A 20,191-nucleotide genomic window follows, 5' to 3' on the forward strand; every position below is an offset into this window, starting at 1 on the left:
AACTAATGAATCTTGAGTCAATAATATCACTTAAATGTCGAGAAGAGATTTCAGTAGGTATTATTATTAAATGGTATCATTATATACAAAAACTTTGTATTTAGAAATGTATTGATTATGGGACCAAGTTCATCTGGCAAATCAAGTCTCTTGAGAGCTTTGCGTGGACTATGGATTCCATCTCATGGTACAATTCAATTTAAGAGGTTAATAACTGATTAATTTTATAATTATCTATGCATAAGCCCATTTAAAATAGTTCGTTTAAAATATTTAAACCTTAAAGATGTGAACAACTTGATTTGCTTATTTTTTTACCTTTTTGATATTTTAAATACAATTTTTTTTGTAAATGTAAAGTTTAAATAAGAATATGTATGATGTACTGTAAGCATCTCTTGTATTAAAAAATACTTTTACTGTAATATTTTTGACAGAGTTATGTTTAAATACATACCTATTATACACATATTAAAAGAACGCTTTTTTTTGACAAACTTCAAAAACTTATGAATGATACTGAAGTATTTTTTACAAGTATCGTTTCATGTATTTTCATATATTTGTGTATATTCTGCACAAGATTTATTTTTTTCCATTGCTACAATTTTTTTCTATCCCCTAGTTTTTTTCACCAAGGAGGGGGGGGGGGGGAATGGAAAAATGTTTTTAGTTCTCTTAATTTTTACATTTTCTCCCCCAACCACATATTTTTTATTCCCCCCCCCCCCCTTTAGTAGGATGAATATTACAGAATATATATACACCCCTGTAAATTTTTTTAGAAACTTGCATGAATCCTTGTTTTTTTTGCCACAGAAACCTTTCTTTACAAATGGTACTTTAAGAGAACAGGTATAGATTTTTTTTATCAATAAATTCGGCGCTGTCATATCATTTAATTTAGGGTTAAGGTCTCCGCAAGGGAAAGGCCCTAGGAATTAACACCTTTAATTTAAATTTTTTTTTAAACATGGGGGGGGGGGCTTTAGTGCTAGATGATAGCCACTTTGAGGGACGCAACATTTCTTTTGTTTGTATACCTAGTCTTTGATTAGCTTAGGCGTAGGAAAAATAACAATCCCGTCCCCTTGGTCCAATTTCTTTTGAAAATGAGATGGGGGGGGGGGGGGGGGGTAGGTTCGACAATGCTCTACCGGCCACTTGTGGTAACGTACCATAAATTCTATTCATTCATCTTATTTTTTTTATCAAAATAGTAAATATAATCAGAACTCACAATATTAGTAATTTAGTATTTATGTTGTACTTTCTAGTAGCGTACATTCTCTACAACCAGATTATGTCTGTTTCAATGTCCGTCCGTCACTGAAGAGAAGAGTCTACGCATTACAATACGCAATTTCTCGTTACACTTGCAAAAAAATCATTTAAAAGTACCTATTTAATAATTGTACAGTATTACGGGGTGTCTAATATTATTTACTTCCTTTGCTGCGCTACCTACTTATTGTCATTTTTTTCTTGTTTAGATATATTATCCCAATCTTCCCTCCTACAGCTCTTTGACTTCGGATGACAGTGAAATCAAACGTTTACTTGAGGTTGCTGATCTTTCAGGTATACAACTGCACATTACCTATTGTAGAAAAGTAGCGGTTTTAATATGTAAGATGCAAAGGAATAGTTGCACGAAGTGCATTTAAACTTGAATTTAGTGAACATCATAGTTTTTCTGTTCAATAGTTTAATCTACATCTATAGGACTTACATTTGAAAGAATTTTAATTTTCTACCATGAAGTTTAAAAAATATACCTAAAGACTTGAAAATGATATTTTGTTGGTTATATGTAATAAATAACTGTCCTGTTATTTGCTTCTATTTTATTGTACTAGTAGTTACCATTCAAAAAAATCATTTTTAATATAGCCTACATCATATGTTTCGAGCATATTGGCCTCTGATATCAAAAGATTATAGAGTCGCTAAGTATTTTAGTAACTAGGTACCTAATGTTTCAGGAATATATAGTTTCTAGATTCTTAAAGTTACTGAAAGACACAAATCCTAGAAGGAGGAAAAACGATGATTATTTTTTATTTGTACTCTAAACTGTTGTTACCTAATAGAATAAGTTTTATTTAATTTCTTTGTCGCATTTCCTCAAAGTTCCCTACTGAGCCCCTTCCCCTGTATTTTAAATGAGATTGAAATGAAGGGGGCGGGGGTATTTTTTACCACTTAAGGTTATGTTTTCTTGGGTTAAATTGTGTTCTGAATAGCCCTGCAGGATTATCCCCTTGCAGAGTTTGGGCTTACCACAGGGGTTAGTTAAGCAAACACCCACCATATTTTAAATTTAAAATTGTTTGGGTAGGGTTTTGTGCTGTATAGAATAGGTTTGGGCCGGATACCGGATATCTGGCTGATTTCTAATGCCGGATATCCGGTTCTGACATCCGGCAAATTACCGGATATCCAGCATTAAAAATCAGTGGAATATCCGGTATCCGGATAGTTTCAATATCTGGTATCCGGCCGGAATTTGAAAATGGTCGGATATCCGGCCCAACCCTAGTATAGACAATTTGAGGGAAAGCACCATTTATTTTGTATAAGGTGTTTGTTTAACTGATGCAAATAAATTGTGCTTCAAAGGACCATTGACCCAAAGTTGCCAAAGTCTGGTTCATTGTTCTTTTATAAAAACTAGCGGCTACGCCCCTAGAGGCCTCTAGGGGCATTTGAGGAGGAGAGAGTCGAATTTAATAATTCAATTTCTTATTTTAGATTTTAAAAGAAAAAGTAAAAAAAAATTTACGTTTGATGTTTGTTTTTCGTTGAACTCTCTTTCTAAAATTGAGAAATTTAAAAAAAATTTAATTTCTCTAGGGAGGGTGGTGGTACCCTCCCCCAAAATAGTTATAAACCTTCCCGGGACATATGAGAATCTACCCTGTTAAGGAGAACCCGATCGGTTCAGCGGTTAGCGAGATCCTTCGGTACAAACAAACACACAGATACACAGACAGACACACAAACATCCTGTTACTTTAGTATAAGGATTAGTTAAATGATTATTAAAAGAAAATCTTTTTAACATTTATTGTCGGTCTGTATCCGTCTGTAATGGAAAGTTGGCTCTTAACGTTTTTATTTATGTAGATTCATCCTTTTCTTCAAGCTGCCCATTTTTTCATTTGACAAATTAAAAGAAATGGATAAATCTAAAATAACTTACCTACCTACTTTTCATTCATGTTTCTAAGTAATTTTTTTAAAAATTTCAAAGAATCTTTTTTTAATCATTCTTTCTTGGGAAATGCAAAAATATATTTTTTTACGGATTTGATAATTTTCTTAAGTAGAACCTATTAATCTTAAACTTAACTTTATTGTAGGACTTCTTGACCGCTGTAACGGCCTGGACTTGGAGCCAGCTTGGAACTGGTATGATGTTCTGTCACCTGGTGAGGCTCAGCGGCTTGCCTTTGTCCGCCTGTTTGTACACAAACCGGTTTTGGCGGTCCTTGATGAAGCTACTTCAGCGATATCTCAGGTTTGTTTACGTTTCTATTCTGTTATTTTTAAAGCAGAACGGTTAGCCTTATTTTCAGGCTCGGCAGGGGGTCTTTTTTTTCAAGAAAAGAATCTTCTATTTAGGTTTCTATTTCTTTTGGGATTTTATTGGTAGTTTTATAATTAGAATATTTAAAATAGAATAGATCAGATTTATGTTCGCTAGATAATAAGCCGAACTGGTTATCCGTTGTATGCCGCCTCTTAAAAAGAATATTTAGCCCCAGCCCCCATCTCCCCTCTCAGAATGAAGTCCCTTGAGGCTAATGGTAAAGCCACCAGTAAACGAAGGGGAAAGTTATAGTAGTGATTACACTGTGCTTTCACACAAAGTACCTGTTGAGTGATACCACCCCCCCTCCTCTCTTATTTTTTAAAAATTAATTATAGATAAGAGGAGCATATTTTTTCCTTAAAACTGCATGACCTAATATATCATTGGTGCCCTGACCCTGCAAAGGTACCCACTACTAGGGTTGGGCCGGATACTTTTTTGGCCGGATACCGGATATCCGGCTGATTTCTAATGCTGGATATCCGGTTCCGGCCGGATATCTGGCCAACGTTCGATATCCAGCAATTTACCGGATATCCGGCGTCAAAAATCAGCCGGATATCATGTAACCGGATAGTTTTAATATCCGGTATCCGCCCGGATATTGAAAATGACCGGATATCCGGCCAAACCCTACCCACTACCCAATAGTATTTATCCTACCTCGCCCAAAAAACAAAAAATAAATGAAAAATTCCCACTAACCATGATTTTCAACCCTTATGTCAAAAAATAGGTGAGGCGGGGGGGGGGGTGTTCAGTGCTCAACAAGGTACTTTATGTGAAAGCGCCAATTATATTTAGGGAGTTGAAACAAAGTTGTACACAGAGTGCCTTAACATGGGCATATGCTTGCTCAGTGTTGGACATAGAGAAACATTAAAACAATTTCATTATCAGGTAGTTTTAGTTTCTAAAATACTCGAGTATGTCTGTCCGTCTGTCTTAAATTAGATTAGAATTTTTAACTATACCAATGCTAGCGGCTACGCCTCTAGCATCTAGGAGCTCTGTATTCAAAGTGGAGAAAGATAGCCTAAAACCATCCCAAGACTTAAATTTTAATTCAAAGCAGCTATGTGAAGCTTTGTGAAGCTTTTCTAGAATAGTGAACCCAATCGGCTCATTAGTTATCGAATTTGAAGTCACTACTTTATGTATAAACAATAATTTGTTAACTCTTGTATGATTTATTAACAATACCTAGGTAGGTACCAAACATTCAAATTTTTTATAATTGAAAAAAAATGTCCAAAAAAACTTCAACTCTTGCAGTATAAATGTACTTAAGTGTTATTTTTGTATCTTAAATATTTTGACCTGTTATTGCTGCGCTTCTTGTAGACTTAATAAAATTGTCCTTGTTATATAATATATGTATAGGTCTTGACTTTAACTGGATTCAATGGAGGCTGGAAGTTGGAAGAAATTGCTCACAATGTAAACATACCAGATTTAAATTCAACAGAAACTGAAGAAATACCAATAGAAGAAAGTTTACTACCAAAAGATTGTTTAGTTTCAAATCAAGCAGTAGATAATGGGAATGTTTCTAGTGAAAATTCTAGCTTATGTAATGATTATAGCACTAAGAGCCTAATTTAATTAAAATGTGTAAAGACAACGACAGAAATACTCGAGAATAAGTATAAATACTAAATAGGTAGGTAGGTATCATACCTTCATATCAATTTGTTTTAAAGCTACCTAAAAAAATTTAGAATAAAATCTATGAAATGTTTTTTTTTATGCCTTATAATATTTAACTTAGTAGCATTTAGTCGAATCAAATTATCCAATTCAATCAATGATACTAGTCTTCCAATATTATCCTAATCTGTGATAGTTTAGTTAATATACTAAAGATTATTTTAGAGCTTTGATTATTTTAAAAATGAGCATTTCTCAGCTAAATTATTTTGTGACTGCTGAGTTGATAAGCTCTACATTATATATGTACTAAAAGGTTTCGAAATATCCATGAAATGTGTATTTTTAATTAGTTTGATCAATATAAGGATGAAAAAATTATCAAAATAAAAACTCAAAAATTCAAATAATTGGTAAGGATGAAATTAAAGCTTAATAAGAGATTATAAATTTATCTAGGGAGAAAAACTGGAACTCCGTGAATAAATAATAGATAAGCAATTTATATATACTTGCAGACCAGTGGTGGATTCTTAAAAAAAAAGTGGGGCAAAATAGTTTTCGTGAAAAACCCACCAGAATCACATTAAAAAATCTACAAAAATTAACCAAAATCTTAGAAGGGTTATTAACATAAGATTTTATTTCATTTCTGTAGATTTTTAATGTGATTTTGGTGGATTTTTCACAAAAACAATTTTTCCCCACTAAGCGATTAGTGGGGCAATTTTTTTTAAGAATCCACCTCTGATCAATTATGTTTTTTTTTTATAAAATCCATGATTTTTGAAACCCTCTAGTGAACAAGTAGTCAATTATGAATTAACAAAGGTACCTAAATAACACAAACAAAGGTTGTTAAATAATATAAATATTGTATATTTTATTATATACCTAGATATTTTCAGACCAAATAGAAATTAAAATGTTATGATGTTAAATAGTTACCTAGTTAATTGTAATTAAATTAGCTAAAAATGGAAAATGTGGTTGAAATGGAAAACCGTAGAAATACAGGTATAGCAAGTGATCATTTATATTTTTAAGAATAAAAAGATTTCATTTTAACTTTTAAAGAAACATTACATTAATAATTTTTTTTGACAGAAAGTACCTATTGTTTATAGTGAAATTTTAGAAAATTAAAATGTTTCAAACATTGATTTAACAGGGTGTATATTCTACATGGGATCCCCTGCTCACGGGGGGGGGGGGGGGGGGGGGAAATAAAAAATAAGTGGTTGGAGGGAAAAAAAATGTAAAAATTAAGAAAACTGAAAACATTTTTTCCATTCCCCCCCCCCCCCTCCTTGGTAAAAAAACTAAAAAAATGTGTGGTAGGAGGGATAAAACAAATAAAATATAGAGTTCTTTAAATATTTTTCCATTTCCCCCCCCCACTTGGTGAGAAAAAACTAGGGTAAAGCGGGGCGATCTCGGTTTTGAGGTGAAGTCGGTATTTTTTTGACCACCTTCATTAAATGACATTTTTCTCCATGTTCTAATCGATTGACAGAAAAAAACATAAAATCAAATTTGTTCCTTATTAAATTGCCTACAAAAAAGTATATAATGAAATTTTTGTGAGATGAATTTTTAGGGTACTTATTGGGTCTTAAAGTCGGACGACAAAAAAAATTTTTTCCGATTTTTTTGCTTCGGTCGGAAAAACGGTAAGTTGGACAAAAACTGGTAAGAGCTAGAGCTTAGACGTCTTCAGGGGACTTATTAAGAATCTAATAGGCTATCCATTTCCGTTTAAAACTTTAAAAAAGCTTGTATAGTTTTTTCTTAAATCGACTAAAAGTGAAGCGGGGCGAATTCGGTTTTTTCACTTTTTATACTAACTAACTTTTTCAATCTATAATACAAAGTAGCTTGATGTCTGTCCGTCTGTCCGTCTGACCGTCTGTCCGTCTGTCTGTCTGTCTGTCCGTCCGTCCCTTAAGATCTCGGTAACCACTGAACCGATCGGATTCTACTCTTCAGGGAATATACCTACTGGTCCTGTGGTGGTTTTAGGCTATTTTCTTAGGGGGTGGGACACCCCCAACCCCCCCAAAAATAAAAAATAAAACCACCCCCAAAAATTTTTTTTTATATTTTTTGTAAAATCTCAGTAACTGCTGATCAAATTGGGCTCTACCCTTCTGGGAATATACCTACTGGTCCTCTGGTGGTTTTAAGCTATTTTCTTAGGGGATGGGACACCCCAACCCCCCAAAAATGAAAAAATCCCCACTTTCAAAATTTTTTCTTTTTTAAAATTTTTGTAAACAAAAACCAGTAATTGGGGTGGGGGAACCCAAATGCAACATGGGGCGAAGCCCCCATGAATCACCCCCCCCAAAAAAAAAAAATTTAAATATTTTTTTTTTTAATTTTAATTTTTGTGTATGCAAACAACCTAGGTTTAATTTTTACGAATTGAAATTTTTGTGTATACGGCAAACAACCTGGGTTTAATTTGTACAAATTAAAATGTTTGTGCATAAAACGCACAACCTGGGTTTAATTTGTACAAATTAAAATTTTTGTGCATAAAACGCACAACCTGGGTTTAATTTTACCACAGAGTAATTAAACAAAGAATAATTTTTTTGAATATTTCTATTTAGGAGGGTTGACTTTCCATTACTTCATAGGGCGAAGCCCCTAGAGGCTAGGGGCGAAGCCGCTAGTTTTATATAAAAAAGTGAAATTTCCGAGAAAAAAAGTCAAATTTCTCGTACTTAGAAAAAATTTATTTTTTTTTTGTAGAAAAAATTGTCCGATGTCATAATTTTTTTTGTGAATGCTCTTTATTACATTTAGCAACTTTAACCTTTAGGGCATGCTGTAATTAAATCAATATGTCATAGGTTTTTTGAAGCTGGAAAATCGACCACAGATTTTGCCAAACTTTTCTCTTTTTTTCAACTTGATTTTTTTAGGAAATTTTGCTAATAGAACTAATTTTTTTTTGGCCAAATCTATTCAAAATTGCCTGAATTTTAAGGATCAGGCCTTTAAAGTCATAAAAAGTTATTTTTTCTAGTAGTATTTTTATGTTTTTTATCAAAAAAATTTTCAAAAAAAAAAGTCTAGGGTAACGCGGGGTTAATGCGGTAGGGGGGTCTAATTCCGGTCACTCGACCAACTTTTTTAAAACCGTTTTTTAACGGTGTTCTAAACGTTTGCGAGAGATCTTCAGAAAAGCAAAGTTGTAGTTTATTGCCTATACTTTCATTTCTTACTTCAGCAAATTTTTGTCAGATAACTCCTTCTATGATTTTTTTGCCCTCAAAAAGTTGCAAAAAAAAAATTTCAAAATAGGCCATGTTCAATCTAAAATTGTGAAAAAATGGTAAGTCCTATTGACCCCCGGGTTTTTGTAAAATGAAAGATATGGCATTCATTTATCGTTTGCAATTGGAGGCGTTGTTCTAACTTGATTTTTTCATAATTTTTTTTTCGTCTCAAAAATATGGTCTATTCCGGTCACTTTTTTTACTTTTTTTTTATTACTATATTTATAAATATATAATACCCTAATGTTTTTTTCAGGTGATCTGGAAGCATGAACAACCCAAATGCATGACCTAAGCTTTAATCATTGCCTTGTCTGTTGTTAGATGTACATTATTAGTCATTTTACTGCTTGTATTATGTCATGTTTTGTTGCCTAAGCTTTTCAAATTGTAAAGACATATAAAATTTTTCAGACACATTTTTATAGTAATGGGAAGAGTATATCACCCAAAGGAACGCCTTAACTATTTGCCTGAAGATGTATCAGCTGCATTGGCTCATGTAAGAAGGGGTATGTCTATTAGAAAGACCACTAGAAGATTTAAAATTCCATATGAAACCCTTGCATCTTTTTCGTATAAGAGGGTGTTCGCGATTTTTGCGCGGTTTGGATTTTTTATGTCAAATCGGCTAGGATTAAGCTAGAAAGGTGTTTAAGGTGTCTATAGAAAGCTCTTTGCATGTCCTAACAAAAACTCACCAGGATATGGGTTCTATCTCCAAGATTTAGAGTACATATTCAAGATTTTGTAATTTCAAAATTCCTGTTGCATAAAATGTGTTGAAATATTAGAGTTAGACCCCAAATCATTTGGAGTTAATTGTCAGGCATGTAATTCTGCATCTTTAGACACCTTAACCACCCTTGAAGGTCAATCCTAGCCAATTTGAGACAAGAAAAAATGTATCAAAAACTGCTGTCAAAACTGGCAGGATTTTTAAAATTAAAAATTTTTTGGGAAAAAATCACTTTTTTCAAGAAATTCCAAGACCTGCGAATCAGAAATTGCCTCTAATTTATGTATAAAGCTTAAAAAAACCTAATCATATAATAAAAAGTATGATTTTTTTTAAAAGTTTGCATGAAAAAAATTGATGTTTTTTTTTGCGATTTTACCGACTTTTTTAAAATGGGGAAAATGTTGTCAAAAAATTGTCTGATCTGCATGCGACTAGTACTGTTAGAAAGCTAATGACCTCAGCTTTCTACTCATAGTTTAAAATTTAAAAAAAAAATATTTTAAGGGGGTGTTCCACCCCCCCAAAGTCAACTGACCGAAATAGCCCCACCGGTGGGGCTATTCCGGTATAGGCCAACCGCCGCCCTTTAAACCGATTTTTGACCGACTTCTAGTTGCGAGATCTTAATGGGACCAAGACAGGCTTCTTCGTTATTGCCATATCGTTCATTTGCACTCTTAAAAACCGGAAAAAGTTTTTGGGAAGTATGTTTTTTTTTAAGTTGAAGAAAAAAATTGACCGGAATTACCCCGCGTTACCCTAATTTCGCGTACTTCGGAAAAATTATTTTTTTTGGTAGAAAAATTGACCTATCTTAATAAATTTTTTTGTGCATAGGTACTCTTTATTATATTTAGCAACTTTTACCTTTTGGGCATGCTGTAATAAAATCAATACGTCATCGATTTTTCGAAGCTTGAAAATGCCCTACCGACTTCGCCTCAAGGCGGGGCGAAGTCGGTGCCGTTTTAGAGATCAATTTTGACAAACTTCCCAAAGTCCTAGGTTTACGTCCTTTTAGGACCTGATCGACTTTTCCGAGATCTTTCTACTGGTCTTGGTCCCATTTAAAAAAAATAATTTTTACGATTTGCAGGTTCAAAAAACCGAAAAAAAACACAGAGTTCGCCCCGCTTTACCCTAGGGAGGGAAAAAAAATAAAAAAATTTTGTAGCAGGGGAAAAAAAATAAATCTTGTGCAGAATATACACCCCTGTGATTTAATTTTAATAAAATGATTAAAATTGCCCTAAAATGTTCAATTTATGGGAAAATTTAAAAATGGGTTCTTTTACAGGGAAACAACTTTTTAAGAAGATGAATGAATAGATTTTTAATTGGTAATAATTAAGAATACCCTTATAATACTTTCATGAAAGTCTGTATCTGATTGCAATTCTATATAATTCTAAAATATAAAGTAGTAAGATTATTTTCTCTGTAACTTAGGATGGTGGTTTTAGGCTATTTTATTTTCAGATTTAAGTCTTGGGATGGTATTAAGGAATTTTTCTAGCCTCTCTTTGTGCTCCTTTGAATTTAGATGGTCTACATGTCCGGGGCGTAGTCCCAGTACTTTATAATGCGCATAACAAAGGGAGAGGTAGGGTTAGGGAAAATATGTAAAAAGTTAAAAACAGTACATAGGTAGTAGAACGATAAAAATTTATGTTAGGTAACTTAAAAAAAAATTGTCTATAGTTCTTTTCAATAAGAAATACACATATTTAGTGAACATTATCGTTCTACTACTATTTTTAAAAGCGAAGCTTTTCTATAATTAGGGTCGGTCCGTCCGTACGTCCGTCCGAGATAGATAGCTTTTATTCGTTAATTTAGGCATGTTAGAATTGTCCTATCGATTTCAAACTTTGCATGATGATTCCTGTAGTAGTTGGGCACGATTTAGAAAGCGTAGCAACTCTATAATCATTACCAGAATGTCCGTACGTCCATTTTAAAAATGTTGATTTTTCTACTGTTTTAACAACAAATTTTTAAGTGTTCTAATTATCCGTTTGATCTGATTTTTGGTATATTGATTCCTGGGACAACAACGAACTATATTATAAGCGAAGCAACTCTATAATAAAGTCCAAAAATGTAAGTATGTCCATAAACATTATCCTGCTTCAAGCAGTTTTTTCAACAAATTTACTTACAATTTTGCTGCGACTCAAATACTTTTAAATTCTGATTATTCAGTTCAGATACCATACAAGTGTTAATGTCCGTTTGTCTACCGTTTCAGTGCTTCGCTTTTATGGATGTTGATCCTTGTTAAGCCTTAAAACACACACCTTTACGGATTTTACCCGAAACCTACCTCTCCCTTATTTAAGGTGAAAATGAATCAGTAACAACAATACAAGTGGAAGGTGGCAATGTTACCAGAAACTCAACAGGACTTAGCACAGTCACAATTAATTCTGGCATTGTGTCCACAACTTCTGGAGGCCTCCAGGTAAACACAGGGGTGTGTATTCTGCAGAATTGACCCCCAAGAATATGATTTTCAAGCCCTGAAAATTTAAAAACTACATGGTAGAAAATTAAAATATGTCCTAAAGATGTAGCTATAACTATTGAACTGGAAAAAAAAATTAATTCACCTAATTCAAGTTTAAATGCATTTCGTGCAACTACCCCCATTAAAATAGATTATTTCTTCAGGTAGTTGACAACGTTACAACAACAAATTCTGAGGTTGGCCTCGGCAGAACTGAAATTGTTGCCAGTTTAGGTAAAATAAGTAACTATTTATAATTCTTTACATTTAACTAGGGATTGGTTCAAAAGTTCGGACAGTGCCAGATTTAATAAAAGTATAGTTTTTAAGTAAACGAACGAGAGATCCTGCTTATAATACTTTGGGTACCAATATGATTTACAAGCCAATGTATTTCTTCCTACGTATTATCCAATACATTAATATGATTCGAGTCAGATAGGTTGATCTATCATAACTTTTTTTATGCTTATATTATATTACCTATTGTTTGGTTTGTTTCAAACTGTCTGGTGAAAAATCCAAAATGGTTAAATGTCTTTTTATACTTAGTTTGTTTAGTGAGGAATTGAACTATGTATAGATGCAATTTCAATTGGAACTATTCTTCTAAGGATATATATTTATGTGAATTATTTAGAACAGGACAAATAATTTTAGGTCAGGAAAAAGAAAACATAGCCGGTGGTGGTATAGAGAATCCTGTAAATAATACATCAAAGTCTCGATTAAAAGTGACCATAAAGTAAGTTTTTTTTCCAAAGAATTAATAACCTACCTACCTATTTTAGAAAGTTTTTTACTGTACCTAGGAGTATTATATGTAGTTTAAAAAATTGTTTAAAGTTTTTCTGTTAATAAAATTCACTTCATAATGAATACAGAATAATTTTAAGTTAACTTTTTATTTATTTGTTTTACTAAGTAAATACTAAAGTGATTGATTGATTGATTAAAGTGACCAACGTGTTATTATAACTTAACCTTTAAATAACCACTCTCAGGAAATGTCCCTATAGTTTCATAATAAAAAAACTGTTATAGTCCCTTTGGTGACAACGCCTCTCAAGGGGCGTTTCCTTTTAATAGGTTATTTTAGGATTGGTTAAGTTAGGTTAGGTGATTTTCTCGCAGGGTTAGTCAATTGGCCCCGCAGAGTAAGACCCACCGCAGGGGCAAGAATTAGGAGAAAAGCTTTTGTGAAAATACGACGGAACGCCAATTAAGAGGCGTTTTCACGAAAAGGGACTATACCCAAAAAAAATTATGTTCCAGAAGTTGGAATGGAGTAGCTGTCTGGAAATGGTTGGCTAAAGATGATGATTGTGGCATTTGCAGGTTGAACATTTTTCAGGAATTTTTAGGATAAGACCACTCACACTAAATAATAGATCAATACACATCCTTCATGTTAATTAGGAATATTACCTATTGTTGAAGTCTAGTTAGTATTCTTGGTGGACATGTTTGCTCACATTAGTTTGAACCTACCAATTAGGATTTTATGGCGATGTATGACTGAAAGTATTTAAAAAATTAAAATTTACTATTTAATGTCCCCTCCCTTCCTTTGGATTTTCTGTAAAAGATTTCTGAAAGAAAGTTGTAAAAGTTGACTAAATATTTAGATTCCCCTTCCATGGTTGTTGTACTGATTGTAAGTTTGCTGGAGATGACTGCCCACTGGTATGGGGAGAGTGTACCCACTGTTTCCACCTGCACTGCATCATGAAATGGCTACAGACACAACAACAGTGTCCTATGTGCAGGCAACACTGTCCACATCAGTTTTATTTCATTTTTTAAAGCAAAGCATGATTATATTAAAAATAAGGTAGATTTCATATACCACAATAATCCTATTGAGATCAAACATATTTTGAAAGTTCCTGCACTAATAGAGAATACTGTAAATAACTTTGCTATTTGATTTACTAAGCTTCATTTGTTTTTTTTTATGTGAATTTTATTCTGAATGAAAAAAATATTTATACCACTTTAATACCTAGGTAATTCAAATTAAAATTATTCTGTAAGACGGAAAAAAAATAAAGGTTGTGGACATTGTTTTATTTCAGAAAAGAATGGAAGTACCTGAACTCGTAATTATGTATTTTATGTCAGTAATGATCTCTCTTATATCTTGTTAAATTCACTCAGTAATGCATGCTTTAATCTAACAACATACTATTGTAAGTTGAAAATATGTTGCAATTGTGCTAATCAAAAATTAAAATTATTTTAATTTTGTTGTTTTAAACATTAATTTAATTTCAGAGTAGTATGCTAACATATTTATACAAGAGTAAACAATGGAAAATGGGTGATATGAAAAATCCTTTTCTGAAAGGACTTAATAGGTTGATGCTAAGAGAACTCGAATAGCTATGGATCTTAATCCTGGATAATCTTTTAGTTAATACATTAGTGACATTTCACTGTAGAAAATCTTTTATATCATGTATATAACGAAATAACAATAGCTAGGTACCAAATAATGATATTAACCAAGTGATATTATCTCTTTAAAAATTTAAAATTCATACAGGCAAAAAATCTTTGACATGATTACCCTATTATCGATTAAGGTATCATGTTTAATAATATTTTTGTTACCCCTGAACTTCGCGTGTAACACTGACAATGACATCTTTGAAAATGAAAAAGTGATGCTCAAATATAATGTTACAAATGTACCAGGGCATTATATTGTACATTTCAATGGTCGTTATCTTGAGGATGAAAGAGTAAAGTATGTAAACGCGGCATTGTTGCAAGCAAACGCGTGGTTTAAGTCACAAATCTTGAAATGTGAGCATGATTCCTCAATTTGCACCATCTCAAGGAATCCAGGAAAGAAAGATGAACATGCGGCATTGTGCTCAACCACATGGTGGCATCACCATGGTTGCCATGTTGTGCCACGTGACGCAGACAACCCAATGGCTGGGTTGCCTAGTGATTTTGACTTATTGAGCTGTGATATAAGAGATGATGAAAATGCGGAAGTGTTGGCGGGTCTGTTCGGACAGCTGAGCCAGCATCCCATGATTAAGTCTGTGACTCATGAGAAGTCTGTGACAAGATTTCTGCTTCAAGTACCTGATCAGGAGGATGGTGAAGGTAGGTTTTAAATAATATTAGGGAGGCTTAGTTATTTTTAAAACCATCAAATCCCTGCTCTTGATTAATTTCTACAAAGTAGTGATGGCAATCCGTCGATTTTTTGGGCCGGATTTGGATTCCGGGTTCTTAAAAGAATCTGTCAACAAAAGTGGCAGATTCCTTGCGGATTCCAGATTCTAGCAGTATTTTAAAAGGCTTTTTTAATAAAAAATAATTAAAGCATGAAAAGCTGTGGATTACAAGCTTATCATGTGATCGTTGGCTGTCCAATCTGAGCTCTTGGATTCAACAGCTCATCACATGATTGTTGGCTGGACAATGAGAGCTCTGCATTACCAGCTGATCTCTCAACTTCGTAGAAAAAACTCAAGGCGCTAATTTTAGCCACCAATTAAGAATCCGGAATCCGCTATTAAAAAACGGATTCCGGATTCGGATTCCAAAATTGGCCCAAAAATTGGGCGGATTCCGGGCCCGGATTGCCAACCCTAGGTAGTACATTTTTCTGTAATAAAGTTGGCAATTTATATTTTAGATTGAAAAATAACAGAATATTGTATGTATAACAGCTAGCACGGATAATACTTAACGAACAACGAGAGAAATTTTTTAATATTAGAATAGTTTTAAATATTCAGTCTTAGAAACGAATCGTGAAATTTAGGTTGTACTGATTGTAAAGAGTTTAATTCAAGGGCTTTCAGACTACCACTCAACCAAGAGGAGAATAATTTAACAGGTTGAAATAGTTTTAATTTAAATAATTTAAATCATACCTATGTAATTTTATTTTCAAACAATTTTACATACCAAAGGGGGATAGGGTAAGGGGGGGGAAATTTCGGTTTTTTTTCGGTTTTTTCAACCTAAAAAAAATCGATGAAAAACGGCCAAACGGCCAGTCGAACATAAATAATCATAATTAGTATAGGTTATAGGGATTATCCACAAAAAGTTTCATAATGATCGGACTATTCCTTCTATGTTAAAAATGAATTTTTTTGAAAGACGCGAATTTTCGATTTTTTTTTTCGAAAATTTTTTTTTAAAAAACTTAAAATTAATATAAGAAAAAAACGTATTTTATTACTTTTTAGGCCTGATCCTAAAAAAGCTCACATTGAACTATAGATTTAGCCCAAAAAACATGAAAATTGATTAAAAATTGACCTCAAAAATTGAATTTGAAGCAAAAGTGTCATCTTTGCAAAAAATCTTGACTACATTTTAACCTTAAAAAAATCGATGAAAAAAGGCCAAACGACCAAACAAGCGTAATAAATCATAATTAGTATAGGTGATTGGGATTAACCACAAAATTCATAAAGATCGGACTATTCCTCCTATGTCAAAAATATTTTTTTTTCAAAGGACCAGAAATTTTGATTTTTTCCTCGCAAAATTTTGATTCAAAAAATAAAATTAATTTTTTTTTTGTTTTTTATCTGTTCTATTCATTTTTAGGCCTAATTCTTAAAAAGTCCATATGGAATAATAGATTTGACAAAAGAAAACATGAAAACATGACCTTAAAAGTTGAATTTTAATTTCTTTTGAAATTACCGATTTTTCCCCCGGCGCCAACTTTGGTCATTTTTGAAAAAAATATTAACCCGATTTTAAAGCTCTCAACGGATTTGGAAAAAGCGGGCAATTTCTAGTTCAAAAAGTTTTTCAGATCAGCTCTAGGTCTTACCAATTTTTGTGTAGGTCGATCTTTACACACCTACTAAAAAATTTTTGAAAAAAAAAAAATTTTCGTCCGACTTTGACACCCAATAAGTACCCTTAATATTCATCTCACAAAAAATTCATTTTATACTTTTTTGTAGGCAATTCAATAAGGAACAAATTTGCTTTTATGTTTTTTTCTGTCATTTGAAAGGAACATGGAGAAAAAGGTCATTTAATGAAGGTAGGTCGAAATTACCGAGAATAGCCCCTTACCGAAACTTCCCCCCCCTTACCCTATGCAGTTCAAATGATAGAAGCACAGAATATAATGATGTTTTTTTTTAATGCAACCATCTCGTAATCAATGTATAAATGGCACTTTTCAACTTTTTGTTCGATTTAGGGAAAAAAGACCTACCAAGGATTACTCATGCAAAATTTCAGATCGAAATTCGAATTCTAAATGCCATTTATACAACATTGATTACGAGATGGTTGCATTAACCCCCCCCCCCCCCCCTTTTAATAAACAGAGAAGTTACAGACATTCGTACAAATGTCTTAAAATAAACCACTCTGAAATACATTAAAAACACAGTTTAGAGTTTATGTATTAAAGAATTACCACTCTAGTTGTTATAAAAATTATCACAATATTAGGCAAGCATTAACGAGATATCAAAAAAATAGTATGTTTATAAGCGTTATTGTGCGCAATTCCGCGTTAAATAATAATATATTTAGAAAATATTGGCGGGAGAAAGTTGTTGCGTACATTGCCCCGTCAAATTACATCCATTATGAATGCTGATGTCCTGTGGGAGATGGGCATTACTGGCGCTGGGATTAAGGTAAATTTTTTTTTTTTGGGGGGGGGGGAGGCTAGGGGAGATGTGTGACTTAACCCAAGATATCCCGATATGTCTCAAGTGTTCTTTATATCTTGATTTATAAGACCACTATAATATTAACTAAATAGATTGATTTTTAGTAGCGAAGCTACTCTATAATTCGAAACGTCCGTCTGTTCGTCCGTCTGTTAGAGACAGAAAGGGAGAAACGTGATTTTCTCGGCTCCTATAAAAGATAGACACTGCACCTATAATTTTCAGCAGGGTGTCGGAGCCGTTTAATTTTGATGCGGCTCCGGCTCCTACCTTAAAATTAATATATCAATTTTGAATTATTATTGAATTTCATAAAATGAAAAAAATAATATAAAATATTTTTTTTGCTTTTATTTGATTAAAGCTATATAAAAGTAGAAGGATGTGTGTCTATTTGTTAAGTAACAATAGTTTTTCAGTTTATTATATGGAAATGATTTTTAGCTAATCTGGAGCCGAAGCCGTTTTTAACGAAAAATACGGCTCCGGCTCCACCAAAATGATTTCATGATTTTCTCAAGATAGGCGGCTGTAACTTTCAGGGATTGAATAGGTACTTGAATATTCTGTTAACTTTGATCAAGTCTTATTGAGATTTGCCTATTGGTTGGGGTGCTAGTTCAAGTGATTTTTTTAGTTTAATGTTTTTTTATGATGATTTGTTAGGTTAATGTTTTTTAAAAACTGCTTTTTAGTTCATTTTTCTGGATATCCATCCATAATTTTTGCGCTTAGCTACTTATGGATGTTGCCATCCTTGTTAAAATAATAGCTACAAATGCTAACTTTGTAGGTATATGATCAACAAATAAATAATTGGTAAAACAACTAATTTTTAGAATAGTATGTACTATTGCAAAAATTGCTGATCAATCTAAAATGAGAAAAGAAGTCATCATTCTTAATTTTATTATTGATATTTCTTTAGAAAGTTCGCGAGAATTAGAGAATTTTTCGGATGATTATATCACTTAAAAATTTTATGATAAAAAGTAAAAAATCAACAGGTTGAAAATGGACGTACGCAGTGGTGTGGAGCCGTTTGATTTTGTTGTAACTCAGGATCCGCGAAACCGCCTCTGAAAATAACGATCCCACCCAAAATTAAGAAAAACTCAACGAAAATTTTTTGAAGTCTATTTTTTACTTTTGAAGGTTCTAAAGTTCAATTTTTGAGAAAATGGACTTGAAGTACTTGAAAAAGGTTTCAAAATCATAAAATTAAAAAAAATTTCCAGATATTTTTTTTTGCTATCCCCGGCAACGGCTCCGACTCCGGCTTCAGCAAAATATGGCGGCTCTTGCTCCACAACACTGGACGTAAGGATATTCTGGTAACATCAGGGATAAGGGATAGGAAACCTGGCCATAAATTAGGTCTCGGCCTGGTTTTGAAAGGGATCATGCAACTTTTACCATTTGCCTAATTTAATGACCTTACTGGCGGACGGCTTATATTGGCTACCGCTCTAAACCAATAGTGTTCTGTGATTGGTTGATACAAAACAAGCCCAAATCACAGATGGCGGAAATTTTAGAAGCAGACAATTCTAGAAAAAATAATGATTTCGTCTGCTACGAAAAAATAAATATAAATGGTGTTAGATCACATTAGTTTAATTATTAAATCTGCTTAGAGTTAAACATTAAAAAAGGGCCACATAGAAAAAACAAAAATAACGGGATTATTTTTTTGGAAAGAAGGTAGCTACGAATTTTCATTTGGTAGTTTATAAATTAGATGTTGTATTTTGAATTTTAAAAATTTAGTACGTAATTGATACAACACCTTCACCCTAATTTTTGTACAATACAACACAGTACAGATATATCATTACATTATATCCAGTATAGTATCCAAAGAACTTGATAGAATGTTACCCAAGTGCATATTTATTTATTTATTTTGAATTTTAATTAGCAATTAAATTTTCAAATAAAATTTTTACTCATTAATAAAAATGCAAATAATACAAACTAAAATCTGTCTGAGGGAAACCCAACGATAGCTTTCTGACAGTTCAAATTACCAAAGTAAAAGATAAAAAATTTTGGGAGAGAAAAAACTTCATTTTAACAAAAGCCATTAATATATAGGTTTATAAAAAGTTATGTTTTTTACTTTAAACTAGCTACCTGAATTTGATTCTATACTTTATCTACACACACACACACAGCTTTTTCATTAGCATTTTATACAAACCACTGCGCTATCCCAAAACTGGTTTATTAGGCTAGAAATAGGCCTAGGCTTGAAATAGGCCTGAAATAATATTTTCCTACGTTTCCCATCCCTTATCCCTGGGTAACATCGACCCAACTACTACAGGAATCGACAAGACAATTCTAACATGCCTAAATTAACGAAAAAAGCTAACCGTTTCAGACGAACGTAAGGACGGACCTACGCTATTTATAGAAAAGCTTTGCTTATAAAAACAATTATTTGTTAATTAAGGTGGCTGTGTTTGATACCGGGCTCAGTAAGAAGCACCCGCATTTTCGGCGGATAAAAGAGCGGACAAATTGGACCAATGAGAAAACAGTTGAGGACGGATTGGGCCACGGAACCTTTGTTGCGGGCGTCATTGCTTCTAGCAGGTAGCATTTTAATCTTAAAATAGTAATTTATGCTTATATAATAGTAACTGGATGTGTGCGTGTGTGTATCTAAAGCTTAAGATCTCGATAACTGCTGGACCGATACAGTGAAGC

At 32.9% G+C, this 20,191-nt stretch overlaps 3 protein-coding genes across 13 annotated transcripts in view; all 3 read left to right on the plus strand.

Annotated features, from left to right (window-relative positions):
• The window catches only part of LOC145319707 (lysosomal cobalamin transporter ABCD4-like), a 27,409-nt gene extending 21,252 nt beyond the window's left edge, over nucleotides 1-6,157 (plus strand). Inside the window, exons 15-21 of one of the 2 annotated variants that reach the window (XR_013880002.1) lie at nucleotides 105-206; nucleotides 786-855; nucleotides 1,494-1,581; nucleotides 3,366-3,523; nucleotides 4,403-4,498; nucleotides 4,982-5,564; nucleotides 6,049-6,157. Coding sequence is in view for 1 of the 2 variants with exons in the window: in XM_080162013.1 (XP_080018139.1) it covers nucleotides 105-206; nucleotides 786-855; nucleotides 1,494-1,581; nucleotides 3,366-3,523; nucleotides 4,403-4,498; nucleotides 4,982-5,203 (736 nt within the window). In the remaining variant the exon portion in view is untranslated. Of the gene's footprint in view, nucleotides 1-104; nucleotides 207-785; nucleotides 856-1,493; nucleotides 1,582-3,365; nucleotides 3,524-4,402; nucleotides 4,499-4,981 lie in introns of both variants that reach the window. The other variant, XM_080162013.1, reaches the window with a different exon arrangement.
• Nucleotides 6,145-14,067, plus strand: lmgA (anaphase promoting complex subunit lemming A). Its single transcript, XM_080162028.1, has 7 exons — nucleotides 6,145-6,265; nucleotides 11,623-11,744; nucleotides 11,954-12,023; nucleotides 12,450-12,534; nucleotides 13,065-13,127; nucleotides 13,418-13,558; nucleotides 13,868-14,067. Exons 1-7 carry the CDS (start codon nucleotides 6,226-6,228, stop codon nucleotides 13,893-13,895), a joined length of 549 nt encoding a protein of 182 aa, XP_080018154.1. The 5' UTR covers nucleotides 6,145-6,225; the 3' UTR covers nucleotides 13,896-14,067.
• Nucleotides 14,062-20,191, plus strand: part of S1P (membrane-bound transcription factor site-1 protease) — a 43,191-nt gene continuing 37,061 nt past the window's right edge. For 8 of the 10 annotated variants that reach the window (XR_013880001.1, XM_080162006.1, XM_080162009.1 and 5 more), the window contains exons 1-4: nucleotides 14,062-14,912; nucleotides 15,580-15,654; nucleotides 17,334-17,440; nucleotides 19,935-20,077. Coding sequence is in view for 9 of the 10 variants with exons in the window: in XM_080162006.1 (XP_080018132.1) it covers nucleotides 14,354-14,912; nucleotides 15,580-15,654; nucleotides 17,334-17,440; nucleotides 19,935-20,077 (884 nt within the window). In the remaining variant the exon portion in view is untranslated. The remainder of the gene's footprint in view (nucleotides 14,913-15,579; nucleotides 15,655-17,333; nucleotides 17,441-19,934; nucleotides 20,078-20,191) is intronic. The other 2 variants (XM_080162011.1, XM_080162012.1) reach the window with 2 other exon arrangements.

This window comes from Acartia tonsa, chromosome 5 (genome assembly GCF_053477335.1).
Source record: "Acartia tonsa isolate MP-2025a chromosome 5, ASM5347733v1, whole genome shotgun sequence".
Taxonomy (NCBI): domain Eukaryota; kingdom Metazoa; phylum Arthropoda; class Copepoda; order Calanoida; family Acartiidae; genus Acartia; species Acartia tonsa.

Bases quoted from the DNA above. Each gene is read 5' to 3' on its own strand.
- lmgA (XM_080162028.1), top strand. From the start codon at position 6,226: ATGGAAAATGTGGTTGAAATGGAAAACCGTAGAAATACAG. The intron at 12,024-12,449 runs GTAAAATAAGTA...AAATAATTTTAG, and splicing joins TGAAATTGTTGCCAGTTTAG to GTCAGGAAAAAGAAAACATA. The intron at 13,128-13,417 runs GTTGAACATTTT...CTAAATATTTAG, and splicing joins GATGATTGTGGCATTTGCAG to ATTCCCCTTCCATGGTTGTT.